The 18,041-nt window shown below is 35.1% G+C and overlaps 3 protein-coding genes across 11 annotated transcripts; 1 reads left to right on the top strand and 2 right to left on the bottom strand.

Moving 5' to 3' along the window:
* Positions 1 to 1,554: 1,554 nt before the first annotated feature.
* Positions 1,555 to 4,389, bottom strand: LOC135836795 (speckle-type POZ protein-like B). Of its 3 annotated transcripts, XM_065351839.1 has the most exons (3): positions 4,098 to 4,389; positions 3,741 to 4,012; positions 1,555 to 2,862 (listed from the first exon to the last, which is right to left on the bottom strand). In XM_065351839.1, the coding sequence occupies exon 3, from the start codon at positions 2,829 to 2,831 to the stop codon at positions 1,866 to 1,868; it is 966 nt and encodes a 321-aa protein (XP_065207911.1). In that variant the 5' UTR covers positions 2,832 to 2,862; positions 3,741 to 4,012; positions 4,098 to 4,389; the 3' UTR covers positions 1,555 to 1,865. The 3 variants fall into 3 exon arrangements, with proteins under 3 accessions (XP_065207911.1, XP_065207910.1, XP_065207912.1); XM_065351838.1 differs by lacking the exon at positions 3,741 to 4,012 and having other exon boundaries at positions 4,098 to 4,387; XM_065351840.1 differs by lacking the exons at positions 3,741 to 4,012; positions 4,098 to 4,389 and adding an exon at positions 2,941 to 3,011.
* A 358-nt stretch (positions 4,390 to 4,747) lies between these two features.
* Positions 4,748 to 8,923, top strand: LOC135836771 (uncharacterized). Of its 4 annotated transcripts, none has more exons than XM_065351800.1 (4): positions 4,748 to 5,050; positions 5,160 to 5,290; positions 5,390 to 5,547; positions 5,701 to 8,923. In XM_065351800.1, the coding sequence occupies exon 4, from the start codon at positions 5,832 to 5,834 to the stop codon at positions 8,799 to 8,801; it is 2,970 nt and encodes a 989-aa protein (XP_065207872.1). In that variant the 5' UTR covers positions 4,748 to 5,050; positions 5,160 to 5,290; positions 5,390 to 5,547; positions 5,701 to 5,831; the 3' UTR covers positions 8,802 to 8,923. The 4 variants fall into 4 exon arrangements, with proteins under 4 accessions (XP_065207872.1, XP_065207874.1, XP_065207871.1 ...); XM_065351802.1 differs by having other exon boundaries at positions 5,134 to 5,290; XM_065351799.1 differs by having other exon boundaries at positions 4,748 to 5,054.
* A 2,326-nt stretch (positions 8,924 to 11,249) lies between these two features.
* LOC135836767 (uncharacterized) lies at positions 11,250 to 17,804 on the bottom strand. Of its 4 annotated transcripts, XM_065351793.1 has the most exons (16): positions 17,238 to 17,803; positions 16,939 to 17,132; positions 16,778 to 16,865; positions 16,260 to 16,680; positions 15,837 to 16,079; positions 15,683 to 15,761; positions 15,475 to 15,607; positions 15,238 to 15,402; positions 15,020 to 15,166; positions 14,682 to 14,947; positions 14,553 to 14,599; positions 14,375 to 14,473; positions 14,028 to 14,285; positions 13,873 to 13,955; positions 12,957 to 13,766; positions 11,250 to 12,879 (listed from the first exon to the last, which is right to left on the bottom strand). In XM_065351793.1, exons 1-16 carry the CDS (start codon positions 17,271 to 17,273, stop codon positions 12,394 to 12,396), a joined length of 3,555 nt encoding a protein of 1,184 aa, XP_065207865.1. In that variant the 5' UTR covers positions 17,274 to 17,803; the 3' UTR covers positions 11,250 to 12,393. The 4 variants fall into 4 exon arrangements, with proteins under 4 accessions (XP_065207865.1, XP_065207864.1, XP_065207867.1 ...); XM_065351792.1 differs by having other exon boundaries at positions 15,837 to 16,680; positions 17,238 to 17,804; XM_065351795.1 differs by having other exon boundaries at positions 15,837 to 16,680; positions 17,036 to 17,171; positions 17,238 to 17,801.
* Positions 17,805 to 18,041: the final 237 nt, after the last annotated feature.

The raw sequence follows: 18,041 nt of genomic DNA, 5'->3' as shown, positions 1-18,041 counted from the left end.
CCATTTCTGCAAGGATTGCCAATATTTTTCGTTCCTATATGCGTAAGAAAATTTCCACTTCTCAGTGGCGATGAAAGAGAGCATATTTCGGAAACGGTGAATACTGCGGATGGAATGGTGTTGGCGTTGATTTTAGCAATTTTGTTGGGACCATTGCTGGGACCTCTGCTTTTTCCATTGTTGGTTTCAATTCTTCCAAAATTGTTTGTTCTTTTGAAAACCGGATCTAACGCGCTTATTCGAGAATTGGTGCAAGATTTGAGTGTCATCAAGCTATGATCGTATTCGATATTTTACTTTGTTTCATAGTTTTTTTCCATTACCTACTTCAACATTGTCTTCCTCTTTTTTTTTTTTTTTTTTTTTAATTTTAAGATAGGTACCTATTAATTTTTTGAACTTCGTCGAAAAAATATAAAATTGCCAACTTACTCAGTCAAGTAGTTACCCTAAAACATGTTATTTTTATCGCAACTCATTTTCTCAAATAGGTATACCTAGATAACTTTTTATTCTATGACGTAATATTCAATATTCATACAAAACATCGCGTCGTATTTTTTATTGAGAATATTGAGAATACCTACCAACCTAAATAATTATGTCGAAATCTAATTTGTAAAAATGCGAGTAGAAAAAATTATTTTTTTATTAATTTGCTCATCGCTGATCATAAAAACAACCATTGCAACCATCTGTATCCCCGCACCGATTGCTTATGGAACATTGGGCTTCGAATCCGGCTGTGAAACTGGTGCTGAACTTGCAAGTATTTTAGGTCTGAGCGATTTGTTAGGACTTCCATTATGTCTTCTGGTGGGCGGCCTCAGAACAATATTTCCATTTATTCAAGGACTCACCGTATTTTTCGTTCCTGTGTGCGTAAGTCATTTTCCACCTGTCAGCAGTACAGACAAGGCAATTATTTCGAGAACAGTGAATAGTGCCGATGGAGCTGAGTTATCCGTATTCTTAGCATTATTGTTGGGACCATTGGGATTTGCGCTTCTTCCATTGTTGCTGTCAATTGTACCTCAATTGTTTACTTTGAAAAGTGGAGCTAATACGCTTGTTCGAGAATTATTGGATTATTTGAGTTCTGTGATTAAGTTGTAATTGAAGTCTAATTTTAAGTTTGGTTACCTATAAATATATTTAATATTTAGGCCTGCAAGAGTTTTATTGATCGTTAAAATATATCCATCAATTTCCAGTCATTACCTACGTAACTTTTGACGTAGAAAATTATAGGCAGGTAATTGATGACTGAAATCAAAGTATTCCGGCCGTGAATCCATTAGCACCATTTTCCAGCCGATCTCGAGCCTAGCAAAAGTTGACTTTTCTCCAGCAATTTCAAATCATTCCAGAAGGCATTATAAGACATCGGCTGCTGAAAATTTAATTGCATAAGTATAATTTTTATAGGGGCTTTCTTTGATGTAGAGAAAATTTGAAAAAAAAAGTTTCTTTGTCTATAGAAGTTGAAACTTGGACCATTCTCATTCGAATCTTTTTTTTTTTGGAATTTACATAATTGAATGAACTGAACAATACGAGTTGAGCAAATTGTAATTCGAAATGTTACAAAGTAAGAACATTTATGTATATGTACATAACAAAAAATAACCAAGCCTATTGCAGAATGATTCAACTAGGTAGGTTTCTAAGGTATCTATCAATATCATATTTTTGTTGGATGGACATGTGTCACTCGAAGCTCTGATGATACAATACAGGGTGCTCGACATCACATACTCCATGCACAAGATCAAATAAATGAGGACGTGTCAGAATCGCATTTTTTCACGACTGGGTTGACGTAAGATAGGCAGAGTTTGTTTTGATATAAAATGCAACTTGCATTAGCAATCGCGTTCTGCCCCATGAAGATCGGCAAAAAATAACAAATTGATCGCGTTCTCTGCCGATAATTCCTCCAATATAATTTCTTCGCAGAGTTCCTGTAGACCTTCAACTTGATATTTATCAGCAACTACGAATAACTCTGTCACTATTTCGCGATTTGGAGTTTTGTCAGTATACATGAACAGTAAAAATTCTTCAAATACTTCAGAACGAATGTCTGAGATGTTAACTTTGTTCAATCTATTTTCTTGTAAATCGTGTTTGAACATGGCCTCAAAAACGGGACTACGCGCTGCTAAAATACTTCTGTGAACACCGAAATTCTTACCACCCACAACAAAAGTTACATCTACAAAAGTTTGATTATGCAACAAACGTTCTAATCCTTTTGGAAGATTGTTAGAAATTGTCATTTTCGCTTTAGGCCCCCGCCTTGGCCAATTATCAATAACACCCAATTCAGCATACGTAAATTCGCAGAAAACTGTTAATGTGTCTTCAGGGAGAAATTTGTTCTTCGGATCTGGATTGAATAATACCAACGTTGAAACAAAATTCGGACATCCATGTTGATTACTGTCCAATGTGAATATGGCTTGAGTTTGACGAACAAGTCGTTCACATCCTTCGGCATCTCGTACATACATTGTCATGTTGACCAATATATCATAGCCATAGATATTGTCTCTGTCAAGATTCAAAAATAATCCGATATGGTCTACACCTTCAAACTTCAGGTTGTCAGTCACAATAGTCAAGTACCATTTATATTCGGGATTTTTAGAGTTGCTGAATTCTGACGAGCTGAGCGATTTGTTAACTCTACAATGATATTCTTCAAAACCTTTGATTGTCCACAATTGTGAACTTTTTCGCCATTGGCCGTTAGTGATACAATGCGAATCTGGAATTGAAGTTTTTGTTTTGGTAGGTAATACGATAGAGGCGCTTGACTGGCTCATCTCTGTAGGTGCAATGATACTTCTCAAATTTCTGTAAAACAAAACAAAACAAAAGCCATATTTCATAATTATTTTCATTCTTTAAAGACATTAATATATTCCAACATACCTAATACCAGGCCTTTTTCATGTTTCTTTCCTTGAGGGGACTCTAAATTGAAATTGCGAGTACCCAATTTTCATACACCCCCCCCCCCCCCCTTCGCCTCCGTATTCTCAGAAAAAAATCAAAGTAGGTGCCTAAAATTATTTTTCTATTGTTTGAATAAATATTTTTGATATTACGTATAAAAAACTAACTTCAGTTTTAATTTAGGTAAGTTCAAGGTAAGTAGTACATTTTTAAATTTAGAGCAATTTTCAAATTTTTATCGTAATTTTGATCTCGTTTTCGCACTTGACTATTCTGATAGGTAATTCAAAAAAAAAATTCAAAAGTTACCAAATTTTTTTTCAAATTCTTTCATGTTTTAGTTTTTATGGCGATTTTTTTTTTAGATTTTATTTTGTGAATTGCAACAAAGCAAAGCACCTCATTGGTGCAAATTTAAGAAAAATTGATATGATTGCATTCCACTGCCAAAAAAAAGTTGGCCCTACCAAAAAAAGGGTGGCAAATGTTATCAACAAGTCAGTCAAAATCACGGATTTTGCTTTTCAACGTAAGACTCACACGATATTTTTTCAACCGAACGAAGCTAGATCGACAGAGCATGCACAAATTATTTATCACTATAAATAGCCAAAATTTCAAGCGCTAAAGTGCATTTTTCAATTTTTTTGGTGAATTTTTGAAAATCAAATTTAAACTAAAAATGAGATGCAAAAATCAAAATTTAACCAAATGGATCCAGAAAGCTGAAATTTGGCATATATCCTATGAATCTAACAATACCTACGAGTACCTACATTAGCGATATGTTCGTACACTATTTCTTCAAAAAAAAATCCGTTTTGGAAGGGCTTTGGTTTACATTGTGGATGAAATTTGTAGTGAAGTAGGTACTTGTATTTGCTAAATATTTGCATTGATGTTTTTGCGCAGATCACCCAGCAAAGAAGAAGAAAAATAATTACTGATGGAATGTTTCAATGCATATTTGACCAACTCAATTTAGATTATGGGATGTGTGAAGAGAATTTTTCGATGATTGATCATGTTTTTCTGATCATTCAAATGCCTATGTAAACAATGTGACACATATGAGTTATGAAATGGTGAGTTTCATGTTACACTAACTTATGATAAGAAGGAATAATTGTTACCTGTAGGTAAAAAGTCCTGGAATTCGGTGTATGCCATAGATAACCTATCTTGCAGGCGTGCTGCACATTTGATTTCAATTTTCAAGTTAATAAATTTGAACTATTACGCGGTACTTTGACGCAGTTATATCATTCAAATGACGCGGTGGTACTTTGGCTTGCTGCCCAGGTGAATAGCAATTGCAATTCCCATTCCAGGTGACGAGTTGAAAAGTGTATTCATTTTTTGACAATCATTGACTGACAAGTGACAAGTTGAAAAATAAAATATCGAATTTTTTGAAATTTTTAGAAAATTCCAAAATTTGTCGATTTCTGCAATCTGCCTCGGCGCCTCGGCATTTCGGCAATCTGCAACAAATTTGAAATTTCCAAATTTCTCAAGACTTCGTCAGTCCCTTCAAATCGATTTCCGCTATTTTTGGGTCAATCAAGACTCTGGAGCCTCCAGCAGAAGTTGAATTTTCTCCAAAAAGACGTTCTGAAATAAAATATAATCTAAAAAATGAAAATCGAAAAAAAAAATGTAAAAAAAAAATATATATTGTTAAAAAAAAATACAAATAGAAATCTCTAGCAGTAGCCGCAGTAAATCGTGAAAATACCGGTTTTTACAACTTGCTACTTTTTTTCTTTCCTGCTGGGGGTGCCCTTGATAACGATAAGGACTGATTAGAATTTTGTTCAAAACATGTTCAATAATTATAAATATATTATTTGATCACCTTTAAAGTTAAAACGTTTGCTTTTCAAAGGTTTAAGGTTTTTCACATCCGTGATCAATTTCATCAAATAGTGATGCGCTGGAGCTTAAGCTTATTTAATATTTATTATCAGTAGCAATATCCATAGACTGACTTTGTGCCGGTAATGAACGTGAACCGACATTGATTCATAAAAAATATCGTGTTATACCAACACAATTCTTCAAAATGTTCGAAAATGATTAATGAGTAAGTAAGTATTGTTCAAGTGACATTCACTATTGTTTACGTAGATACATGTATTATTACTTTGATACCTAATTAACTGATAGCTGAAATTTGTCTGTTACAATTTTAGCTAGATTCGATCTCCGAGTATCTGTGTATTCCTAGATTCACAGTAACGTTGATTTTATTTCATTAGTTTCGTCATTATAGATCACTACCTATTTTATCTGAGAATGATCGTCGTTCGTCGTGTCCCAATTTGTAAGTATTCACCGTGAAAAAGTCATCATCGATCTTCATTGATGGATTGATTCACTTCATACGTTATCATTCATCTACCTGTGTTTTTTTTTTTTTCAGATTTTGCCTCAAGAGTTACCCAAAATCAGTAAAATCATGTGTAATTCAGTTTTTACTATTGAACGATAGATCATTGAAATTGCAATAAAAAACTATATGTCGAGAAACCGAGATATTTAGTGCCTTATTTGACTCTGAACCGAAGTAAATTCAAATTGGTGAGTGGAATTCCGCATTGAAAATCATTTCTACTGACGCAGTTCAGTGTTATGTTTGTAGAATGTTCAGATTTTAATGATTTTTTACAAACGAAGTCAATTTTCAACGTTTTATGTGCGAATTATTTAAAATAAATTTGAAAAATTTCGCAGGAATCATTTACGTTGGGTTGTTCATAGACATCGAATGAACAAATCTTTGAGAAAGAAAAGCAACTAGGAAAAAGCGAAACGATTTCGTCAATCCAGTCATTACCGAAGTGTTACAATATTCAACTGTAAGAATGTTTTCAATCTGCAAAGGTCACACACATCTGTCGAAGCAGTTATATTATTTCCACGAAGGTACCGCCATAAAAATATTTCCCAATCTTCGAGGTCGTAACTATTCAGAAAAATCATACCACATGCCAATAACAGGAACAGCTGTGCTTTCTAGCGTACAAGATCATGTTGATTCTCCAAAGTTCGTTCATTATAACCGTAATTTTAATGTGAAACAGACATTCCTTAGCTTATCAAATAACGCAAATTTTTCCAAGGAATTACGTTACATGCACACAGAAAGTAACGTAGAGAGAATCGTCTCATTCGAAAGACATTCTGATTTCTCCAAGCAGTTGAATTCGATCATAAAAAACGAAAACTCGACTGTGGAAATTGGTAATCTGGTGGAAGAATGGCTCTTACGTTTTGATTCTTTGGGCGGAATCGAAGCTAGTGCAGTTTCCGGCGCGTTCAACAGCTTATTAAGATCCAGTATTTTTAGTACCAAATGGAACTCCGGATATCAAGAAAATTTCAAAAAGTTAATTGTTAAATTAGCTGAGAAAGGAGACCGGTTATTAGATCCAAATAAACGAGTTTCTTCTAAATTTAGCTCTTTTCACATTGCTAATAGTTTGTACTCGTTATCCAAATGGGATGTGTTGAATAGCAACGTATGGCAAGGCTGTGTTCAAATTGGTAACCGGAAAGTAGCCAAGGTTGATGTATTCAGATCTGTAATCAGTGGTTTAATACGTCGAGGAACTTGGATACTGGAGAATGAAACAGTGGATCAATTTGATGCTCGGAGTATCAGTAATTGTCTAGGTGCTCTATCGAAATGGAACATTAACGAGTTCGAAGGATCGAGGAAATTCATCAGTCTTTTAGTAAAACGAGGCGTCAAAGTCATTGATCAGTTCAATCCTGTAGCCGTTTCAAAGAGCTTGAGTGCTTTGTCGTGGTGGAATATAAGCGATTTCGAAGGTGCCGGAGAATTTATCGCACTGCTGTTTGAACAGAAAAATTCAATCGGTGATAGATTCGATCCTCTGAGTATCACCAAAACCTTGAACGCGATGTCCAAATGGCACGGCGACGAATTGCAAGGAGCCAAGGAGTTCATAATCTACCTAATGAAACAAGGAACTTTGGTGGCGAATAAATTCAATTCCGCGGACATCTCGAACAGTTTTAACGCACTGTCCAAATGGAACGTCGACGAGATGCAAGAAGCTAGAGGTTTTATTGTGTCGTTAATCAAAAATGGAAACTCTATCATCGATACATTCACTTGCAAAGATATCGTTAACAGTTTAAATGCGTTTTGCAAATGGAATATTGATGAATTACACGGTTCCAAAGAGTTCATCGTTCGGTTAATAAAAAGAGGAAGCTCAACAACCACTGGTTTCAATGCTCAAGGGATCGCCAATAGTTTGAACGCGTTGTCCAAATGGAATATTCACGAGTTTGATGGAAGTAAACATTTCATCGTACAATTGGTCAGATGTGGAATTCTAACAGCTGATACATTCGACTCGTTGAATATTTCTAGCTCCTTGAATGCGCTTTCGAAATGGGATATAGACGAATTTGACAAAACCAGAGAATTTATTACTCGATTGATTAAACGAGGTCGTTCGCTAATCAATAGATTCAATTCGCAGTGTGTTGCCAACAGCTTGAATGCTCTATGTAAATGGGACTTAGACGAATTTGAAGAAGCCAAAGAGTTCATAATGGAAGTACTGAAGCGAGGAAACTCCTTAATTGACACATTCAATGCTCAAGAGACTGCAAATATCTTAAACGCTCTATCCAAGTGGAGAATCGACGAGTTCGAAGGAACTAGAGAATTCATTGTTCGTTTAATTAAACGCGAGAATTCAAAGATTCCCAGATTCGATTCCCAAGAAGTTAGTAATTGCTTAAATGCTTTTTCCAAGTGGAACGTCCATGAATTAGAAGGAGCTACGGAATTCATTGCGGAACTGATCAAACAAGGAAATTCAATTTCTGGTGAATTCAGTTCGCAAGCGGTCGTTAATAGCTTGAATGCCCTATCCAGATGGTGGAATATTGTTGGAATACCACCATCACGAGATTTTATCGTCAATTCTGTAACTCGTGGAAGCGCTATCGTTGATAAATTTAGTCCTATAGAAATTTCTAGCGGTTTTAACTCTGTATGTAAATTGAACATTTTTGATGGCAAGAAATGGAACGTGAATCAGTCGAAAAACTTCAAACGTTTCATTATCAAACTTGCAGAAAAAGGTACCAAAATATGCAGTGAGTTCACTTCTCGAGGCATCACCGACATATTTGATGCTTTCTCAGAACTGAAATATGCGAGTAAAGAAAAATGGACACCAGATGAATGGAACTGTTTGAAGAATTTCCTCGTCAGTCTTTCTAGTCTAAATGCTCCGTGTAAAAATTACACTCTGCAGGAGATTTCAACTATATATAAAACAATATCTGATTGGAATGTTCTTCAAAATAATGAATTCGACTCGAATCAGGTTGATAAGTTTAAAGATCTCATCAATAATCTGGAAAACCGCCTTCTCGCGCTTGGAAATGAACAGAATTATGTGAAACCTGAAATTAACATCATGTATGCCGTTAAAATTATCGAAGATTTCACCGAGCTCAAGTCTAAAAATCTTATTCTGTCTGAAAATCAGTTACTGGTTTCGTTGATGTGTTGTTTAAGTAGTAATGTGGAGAAATGCGGAGCTTCTAGTTTGAAGGATGATTGGATTCAAAGAAGCATTGTGACTGGGTTGCACGGTCTTCTGAAAATTGCCGGTGAATTGGAAGATAGATGCGGTTTGGAAGGAGCATTTGATGATAGTTTGTCTAAAATATACAATAAGATGGTTGGAATTGATCTGGATCATATCGATGAAATAGAAGATGTAGCTTATGAATTTGAGAAATTACAAATAATTCGAGATATGCAGTTTTTGTCTCGTTAAATGATCGTTTTTATGCTGTGATAATTTAGGTTTAGAAATTTCTTTTCTAGAATGTGTTATTTTTTTGAAATGTACAAAAATTAATAGGATTTTTTCTGCTGTGTTCGAATTATTTTTAATTACTTACCTGTGTTTTATTTTCATAGTGTATCATTTTGTAAATTATGTAAATTTGAGAACTTCTTATTTTGTTACTATTCAATTGTTTATTTCGTTGTTTTTTTTTTAATTTTATTTATTTGCATTTTCCGGGATGTAATTTTTAATAAATCGATTGAAATTAGAACCATTCGTTTTGTTTCAGATGAAAGAAAGTTTTCACTGTTGAGAATTGTACGGTTCCTAATTTATTCAGAGAGAAAATCAACCGATGTCTTTTCAGGATAAATTTTTCGTCATACGAGGGAGATCGCAACTTGCATCACGATTTTTGAACCGAACGAAAAGCAGCTCAAAGAGCATGCGAAATAATGAACATCACCAGTCAAAATTTCAAGTTCTAAAGTGCATTTTTTCATTTTTTTTTTAATTTTTAAAATTCAAATTTAAGCTAATAATGAGAATAAAATCAAAATTTTACCAAATTAACCTATAAAGCTGAGGTTTGGGATATACCCTATTTTTGATCCTCCAAATCGATTGGAAACTGTTTCTAATCGTTTTGATCAGTTCTAGAATTTTCAGCGATTTTTAAAATTTGAAATTTCCAAAAACTTTCATCAAATAAAACTGAAAACTCGAAATTCACTCTGAACCTTGATTTTGGCATACTGAGTCAACTGGATATGATTTCAAGTTGTTTTAAAATCCTTAGCAGTAGCATTCTTTAGAAAATTCAATTTTTCGAAAAAAAAAATTCATAAAATCTGTCCAAATTAACTTGAGCATGTATGCTGGACATTGTGATTTTTGTTGGTGACTCGCTTGACCAATCAGACACATTTCATGTCTTTTTTTTTGGAAAAGTGGTATCTACCTATTTCTAAAAAATCACCGTAGGCAAATTGTGAAATCGCTGGGCAAAAATTTGGTTTCGATATGGAACACACCGATTTTGGAAAAATATTGTGTAATCGGTCAAGTGACTAGTGAGTCACCAACAAGCCCTGCAATCTCGAGCATTCGTGCTGAATAATTTGATATGACTGATTCAATAATTTTTTTTTTGAAAAACTGGAAATTTCCACAATGTCGTTGGAGGCTCCAGAACGACTTAAAATTGCCTCCAGTCAACTCAGCGTGTTGAAATTAAGGTGTAGAAAAAATTCCGAGCTTTCAGTTTCATTTGGTAAAATTTTTTTGTAAATTTCAAGTTGAAAAAATTTACTGGAGGCTCCAGAACTACTCAAAACGATCCGATTCCGCTTTTAGTGGGATTGCAACCTTTCTCTGTGTCTTCAATTGTTTACTTTACGATAGCTGACTTGAAAAATCGTTAGGTAGGTACCTAAAATTTTAGGTGTACAAAAAAGGAAATAGATATTAAGATTTGTAGTCCAACAATGTCACGCAATGGCGTTTTGAAAATTTTCCATGTTTTACTGATAACTGCTGAGGTAGGTCTAGGTGTAGTTGATAAAATTTGAAATCACTTGGTTTGTAAGCTAACCGAAAAGTTGTTTGGAAGGTACTTTTATCGCAACAGTTCTAACAGGTAGGTACCTAACATATTATTATGGGCCATTAATGCATTTTAAAACCTCGTCAGTCGAAGACGTTCGTCGACATATCAATAATATGTCAGTTGAAAGCACCACTTTTACGCTAATTTGTTCGTTGCTGTTCGTTAAAACAGCGAATGCGATCATTTGTGTGCCTGCACCAATAGCTTATGGAACATTGGGATTCGAAACCGGATGCGAACTCGCTACCACAGTTACTGGTATTTTAGGTCCGACTTTGGGTAAAATATTGGGTACACCATTATGTTTTCTGCTTGGTTTAGTCAAATCACTGATACCGTTTCTTCAAGGATTAGCTGTGTTTTTTGTTCCAATATGTGTTAGTCAATTTCCACCCGTTAGTGATGCAGACAAGATGATTATTTCGGGAACGGTGAATGTAGCGGATGGAATCGAGTTGGCGTTGATTTTAACAATACTTCTGGGACCATTATTAGGACCGCTACTTTTTCCATTGTTGGTATCAATTCTTCCTTCGTTGATTAGTTTAAAAACTGTACTTTACGAGGTTGTTCGAAAGTTGTTGGAAATTCTGAGTAAGATTGAGTTGTGATCGAATGATACCCAAGCACAACCCTACCTAACTAACTATACCCAGCATACATATTAACGTATGAATTAATTCCTATTATTCAAGAAAATATATTCATTTGAGTAATTTCAGATACTAATTATACCAACATAATTAGGTATTGTTATTTAATAAATGAATAAAATTATTCAGCACGCTGAAAAGTTCTTTCACACGAAATTAACAAACGAGCCATATGATTCAAACAAAATATACTTCACGAAATTACATAAATTACCATTAATAACAAAATACATACATTATGTACAATATTACAGTATAGGCGAACATTAAAAACTATTCATAAAATGTTAAGATGATAGATAGAAGGGTAACGGGCCGCTTTTTCTAACCATCCTCGCTATTTTTTCGACCTCCTGCCCGTTTTTGTTTCGTTAGCCAAAGTGATTAGCAACAGCTCGAATGCTCTATGTACACGAATTTGAAGGAGCCAAAGAGTTCATAATGGAGCTAATGAAGAGAGGAAATTCCTTAGTTTGCACATTCAATGCTCAAGAGACTGCAAATATTTTGAACGCTCTGTCCAAATGGAAAATCGACGAGTTCCAAGGAACCAGAGAATTCATCGTTCGTTTAATTAAACGCGAGAATTCAACGATCCCCAGATTCGATTGCCAAGAAGTTAGTAATTGCTTAAATGCTCTTTTTAAGTGGAACATCAATGAATTGGAAGGAGCTACGGAATTCATTGCAGAACTGGTCAAACAAGGATATTTCTTATTAAAACGAAAAATCGAGCGGTCGAAAACATAGTGTAATGGAATAAAGCAGCCCCTTACCCCTACCTACTTGAAACCTGAAAATCTTCCATTGAAAGCAATCAGCATCTAAACTTAGCCACAGCGACTATTTTTTTAAATGTCGAACTATACTACATATAAAATTTTACCCAGTCAACAGAGCATGCATACAATAAAATTAAAAAAAGAGAAAGGAATAACTCTCTCAGAATACAGTATTCAAAAATACACATCTTCGTAGAAGATCCAATAAATAATAAAAAAAAAAGTTAAGAAGAAAATAAGACGAAAAACGCACGATAAAATTGATACCATCAATACGAAAAAAGAAGAGAAAAAAATAAGGAAAAATAATATCCCACTAAATTACAAAATACGTATAACACTACTTAAGAAGTCTTAGCGTCTTAGCTTAAAATAAAATACTTACTTTGTAATTTTTAAAACATCCGTTTCTACGATAATTTGACCAAATGGTTAAAAAAAATTACGCATACACGACTAGTGAAAAAGACGTACAGAAATATCACAAAATCATAAAAAATAAAAAAAGGGAGGGGCGCACCGAGAGATGTTTCTCATCCGATAATTTCAATATGCCCATCTATAAAATCGGCTGTCTTAGGAGACTCGGTTTGATCGCCGGTATGGCCGTTTTGTAAAATAGGCGAAGCGGATCTGGATGAAAGTGACGATGGTCCTGAAGATTGCCGACTAGCAACACGATTGGAAGTTTTTTGGGCTGGTTCGGATGATAAAAGATTCAAAATAGACATCAGCTTCCCCTTCAAGTCATCCTTCGACTTATTTTCCGGCTCGTGGGTGATTTGCAGAGGCTTTTCGGGTTCTGGTAATCGAACCGAAGGTGGAGGTGGTTTAGGTTTAGGAGGACGAGCAGTATACGGACGATTTTCCTTCGGTTCGGGATAATTCACAATGCTGAATATGAACCCTATGCAACCGAACTGGATATGAGAACCGTGATTCAACGTAGCAGTTCGTTCCCAGCTGCTGTCTCGACCGTTTGGAAATTTATGGGAGTTTGATTGGCAGCGACATTGACTCTATTAAAACAAACAGATTTAGAAACGTGCCACAGATAGACGTACAAGTATTTAAATACGAATACGATGTAACTTACTCTATTCGGATTCGCGAGGAAGTTATCCCCTACAAGATACTCATCATCGCTGCAGTCAGTTTGTGGAATCGATGGGTCACCGATGTCATGGGCATTTACATTATTATTCGATTTTTGTTCCGTTTTTACCGAATTCTCAGGTTGTCTTGGCCGTGCTCTAGATGTAGCCGATGCTTGGGTACGTCGCCGTGGTTTTGTCAGCTTACGTACCTGTACTGATTCAGTATTGGACGTCGTTTGAACTTCGTTCGGAGGGGTAGCATCGTCGTTTACAGCGATTGTCTGTTTAGAGGCAGGTTTACTTTTACGAGACATTTTCGAAGGTTTTGGATCGTCGTCGATTTCATAGGCCTCTTTTCTTTTAGCTGAAGGGCGTTTCACTCGTTGAATTCGTTGTTTAGCTATTGAAACGTCTTCGTTGGTTTCGATTACAGCTGGAGTGTTGTTGATGGCTTTAGAAATCTCGTTCAGGTCCTCGTCGGCAATGGCAGCCATTTCTTGTTGCGATTTCGATACTAGTTTATCGATATCGTTTATCAACTTTTTGTACGAGCTGCGAGTTTCGGCAGCCGTTACAGTTGAACCAATTCTTTTGGATTGAACGTTGCAGGGTACTGTTGAAGAATTATTGGTGGGTTTCTTCTTTTGTTGAGGTTTCGTTACTGGTTTTGGAGCGATAGGGGTATCCGGTTTGGTTATTTTAATGATGGGTTTTTCGTTGGTGTTACGAGATATATCGCACGTGTAACAGACGCCGTCCACTGTTGTGTTGTACTCGCTGTAGTTTATAAGCTCGTAAGAATTGGTTACCTGTAGAAATATGGGTAAGATAAAATAAAGCAAATAAGGTGATATTTTCAAGTCAAGACAAGTAAATACACTGAAATTTTGGAATAAGGTCGTTGAAAACACTCACTTTATCGTAAAATATCACAGCATGTTCTTCCGAAACGAAATTACAATTTCCATAATTTCTCAGGCAAACGTCATTCGAGAAACCTAAAAGGAAAAAAGAGTAAATAATAGAAAAAGAATTGCCGCATAATTAATTTTTCACAGCGATAAACTCACCTAATCCTATACTAAGAGATTGTCCATACATATAAGTGAGAGGTCTATGTGATAAAGGACATAGAACAGCTCGGACCTTCCCTTTAGGCCGATCTGGAAGCGCATCATTTATGTTATCTTTCAGTAAAGGATGAAATAATGGATATGGATTAGCATTCGGTGTGAACGAAGGGGGCAAGTCTTCAGTTAGTTGTTTAATTTTCTGCATCATCAAAATACGACGTATATCTTCACTGAGAGTAGTAATTGAAATACCTCCTAAAATTTAGAAGAAGAAATCATTCATTAGAATTTACCGAAATATAAAAACGCGGGAAAATGTTCAGTACGATTTGATGGTTAAATACCTGTGATGAAGTTTCTATTAATATCTCTAATAACATAATTTTCAATTTTCTTCCAGCTTATGTTTGATTCGGTTGGATCGATAGGGTTGGGTAATTGTTCTGTAAAACAAACAAATCGAAAGTTATCAAGACGTTTAATTCAAAACCATTCAATTACCAAAAAAAAATTCGAACTAACCAGGAACGTCGTCATTTAGACAGATTTCCTCGGACTTGACCGTGACCCTGAAACGTGATCAAATTATCATAATAAAATTTTCCTTCGAATTAAAAATTCTATATCGGAACAGAAGCAGTAAAAACTTACTCTTCTATTGGAGCTGTATCACAGGAAGTCTGGCTAGATTCTGTTTCAACTACCTTTGCTTTATCGGATGACTTTTTAGGCCTACTAAATAGCTCGTTGTCTGCTTCGAGCCAAATCTTCCATTTAGCTTTTTTGAAAGGCCTTAGGTTGTATTTTTTCTGATTATTATTGTTAGTTTGACTGGTAGTCGCAGTTGGCTGAGTACGATCAGCAGGCTTACTAGTTTGAAGCTCAGGACGAGAAGTTGTAGTTTTTGAAACAGATTCCTAAAAAAAATCTCATAATAAAATACCACATTGAGGCAATACTCCAAATGATAAAATAGTAATTTCGTTTACTTGTGTTCTGAAGCAGCGACTGGTAGCCCTCTTCGATGTAGGTAAATTATTATTCAGAACGCTAGCAGATTTAGATCGAACAACTTGTTCTATGCAAGGTATTCTAGGCGGTGGATGTTTATAATGGTATTTCACGATGTCAGGAATCTACATACAGAAGTTACAAAATTATTAATTTCGAACTTAAAATTCAAAATACAAATTCTAAAATCACATACTTTGATTGAAGAACGAATAAGTTGTCGATTCGTTTGTCGTTTATCCAACGATTTAATTTTCTCAATAAAATTCGATTTCACATCTTCGTCGTCAATTGGAACAGAAAATTTACTCCACCAGGACATCAACTCGGTAACACTAGACGGATTTTTCATAACACGTTCCTATCATAACAAAAGCACAATGAAATATAACACAGAACGTACTCGTTGTAAGTAAATAAATTTGAAAATTACCAGCACATGATGAGGATGTAACGGACACATCCACTTTACATCGGGAATACTACACAATGGAGGATTCAAACAGTTCAAATGAAAGTGAGCAGGACAAAAATCACAGCTGATCATTGGTCCGGCAAGACAGGTTCTGAAATAAATATTCAAAAGTTCAATAAAAATCAGTCAACGACTAAGATTAAGGTTTAAACTCGTATCAACTTACCCTTTGCAATAATAGCACTTTCTAGCTGGTAACTTTAATAGATCTCTGGAATCAAGGTCGTTAGGAAAACTCTCGGAATCTGAAACATTAAAAATAACATGTAACCCAACATTCGCATAATTATTTACACGCTAAACATCAAAATACGCCATACCTTTCTCGGTACCGATCAAATTCATATCAATATTCGCCAAGTACTCAAGGGGCAAAGCGAACTGTTTCGGATTTCCTTTGGAAGCATCGTTAATAATATCGGTAAAAATTTGTTTGATTCCGGTAACGTTATCCGCAGCAGATACTTTCGTTTTCTTTCGACTTCGTTTTGGTTTTGCTGCAGGACGTTTTTTATTATCGGGTTCATCAGCCGAATCGCTAATAACGCCGCTGCTTTTCCGATCTTTCAACATATAATCACAATTGGTCAAGTTGATGTGAACTTGGGTATTTTTTATGTTTTCGATGAAATTCGTCATTTCAAAGTGATTGGATGGAGTTTTTGAAATAGTAGTATTATTGTCGACCGACTCTTTTCGATTAGATTCTTTAACTGTGTTAACTTTAACTCGATTATCAATACCTAAGATTTTCCAAACGTCGTCCATGTTCAAACCGTCAACGTTACCGGCACCGTATCCGGTCGCTGAATCGTGGCAATCAGTTTCCGGTTCTATTTTTAAAGGAAATTCCAGTTCTTCATCATTGCATTCGATTTTTATAGGAATATTTTCAATACAAGTGGCTTCATCCGAACTCTCTTCTAGTTCACTTCCTACGTTATCTTCATCGATACTTTCGTTTTTGATGACGATCGAATCGTGAAGAAGAACTGATAGTGTTTTCTCCATTGCTGAAGATTGAGTGAAGTTCGACGCTGATGGATTCGAGTTCGTTAGCGTTTTTACGAGGTTATTCGCCGGATGATTGATAATGACACAAGTTCCGAAGGATTCTCGTGATTCTGAACGTTGCTGAACTGATTTCTTTACTACTGGTTTTTGCTGTAAATGAAAAAAGTACATTATTATTATTATTATTCAATTCACGATCTAGAGTGAGGATAATATAGGTATTCTTTTTTTCTAGAAATAAATATACCTGGTTATTTTTATGAGCGTATTGACAAGCGTTACAAATCCAGTGAGTATCCAAATCCACTTCTCTATTTCTACTTATAGGTGGATCGCTACGAAAACAAACAACATATTAAAGGTACCAATTTCATCATTAACTACATATTATTAAAATTAAACTCGTACTGGCACAACAAATGAACACATGCAGAGCAGCTTGTACACTTTAGAACATTTCCTTTTTCACCACAAGCGTCACAATGATCGTAATTATGACGTTTACCTCTTCGTTTGAAAAACTGATGTATATCTGGCGTGTTTTTCTCTCTTGAAGTACCAACGTTATTTTTATCAGGTGGTGATATTAAAGCTTGAATTTTCTGTAGAATTTCAGATTATTTATAAGTACTAACATGTCTCTGTAACACGAACAGGTCGGATGCAAAACTTATAATACAATGTTAAAGTCAATTTAATATTCTTACGGGCATCAACTCCTCATAGATGCTGAAATTTGCCATCTCCAGCCATGAGTCCTACTGTAATTCTTGCACCATCGTTCTGAATTTTTAAATATTTAAACCGCACTTTATTAGGATAGTTGTGTTACGTGTTTACATACAATTGAAATCTGAGTTGGAACCGGTTCGACATTCAATATTTTGGGGTCGTATTGTTTGGATTATGTGGACTTTTTAATTTTGAATACTCCACGGTACACTACAGGAATAAAAGTACGTTTTTGATGGAATATTCATTGATAAATAGAGGACTTATTTCAATTTTTCTCGCTCAAAATAAGATAAATATCCAATATCCATGCAACCGTTGATGGCTAGCTGGGATTGTCTGTTTCGTTTTTAACCTCAGATTGCTGGTTTTTTAAAATTACGGAGGCGAAATTTAGCGAAATTCACATTTTGCAGTGCTGCCATATGAATAAAAAATAATGAAAAAACGCACGTGTTTTCTTTTCTTTTGTGCTGAGCTAAGCAAAAAATAACGATGCATTGCATTTTCTGATTTCTTTCACTCTTCCATCCAAATTTTGGACTTTGGTCAAGTTTCATTCAGAAAAGGGGATCAATGATCATCATTTTAATTTCCATAGGCATAGGTATCACTTTGCCTTCCACTATCAAAATTTGTGAGAAGAATTTTACACAATCTGCTCCTTCTCCACTGTAAGCTTGATCATGTATTGAACATAACTTATTTATTGAGTAACGTTACAATATTTCACTTCTTGAATTCTTCTCTTTATAATCCCAATAACCAGCTATGGTGGG

Source organism: Planococcus citri, chromosome 2 (genome assembly GCF_950023065.1).
Source record: "Planococcus citri chromosome 2, ihPlaCitr1.1, whole genome shotgun sequence".
Taxonomy (NCBI): Eukaryota; Metazoa; Arthropoda; class Insecta; order Hemiptera; family Pseudococcidae; genus Planococcus; species Planococcus citri.
The sequence above is the reverse complement of the archived record's forward strand: the minus strand, read 5'-3'. Positions and strand labels throughout refer to the sequence as shown.

Coding starts and splice junctions, on each gene's coding strand:
- LOC135836795 (XM_065351839.1), bottom strand. CDS start 2,831: ATGAGCCAGTCAAGCGCCTCTATCGTATTACCTACCAAAACAAAAACT.
- LOC135836767 (XM_065351792.1), bottom strand. CDS start 17,273: ATGGCAAATTTCAGCATCTATGAGGAGTTGATGCCC. Junction 17,133..17,237: donor TCTATGAGGAGTTGATGCCC/GTAAGAATATTA, acceptor GAAATTCTACAG/AAAATTCAAGCTTTAATATC. Junction 14,474..14,552: donor TCTAAATGACGACGTTCCTG/GTTAGTTCGAAT, acceptor TTTGTTTTACAG/AACAATTACCCAACCCTATC.
- LOC135836771 (XM_065351800.1), top strand. CDS start 5,832: ATGTTTTCAATCTGCAAAGGTCACACACATCTGTCGAAGCAGTTATAT.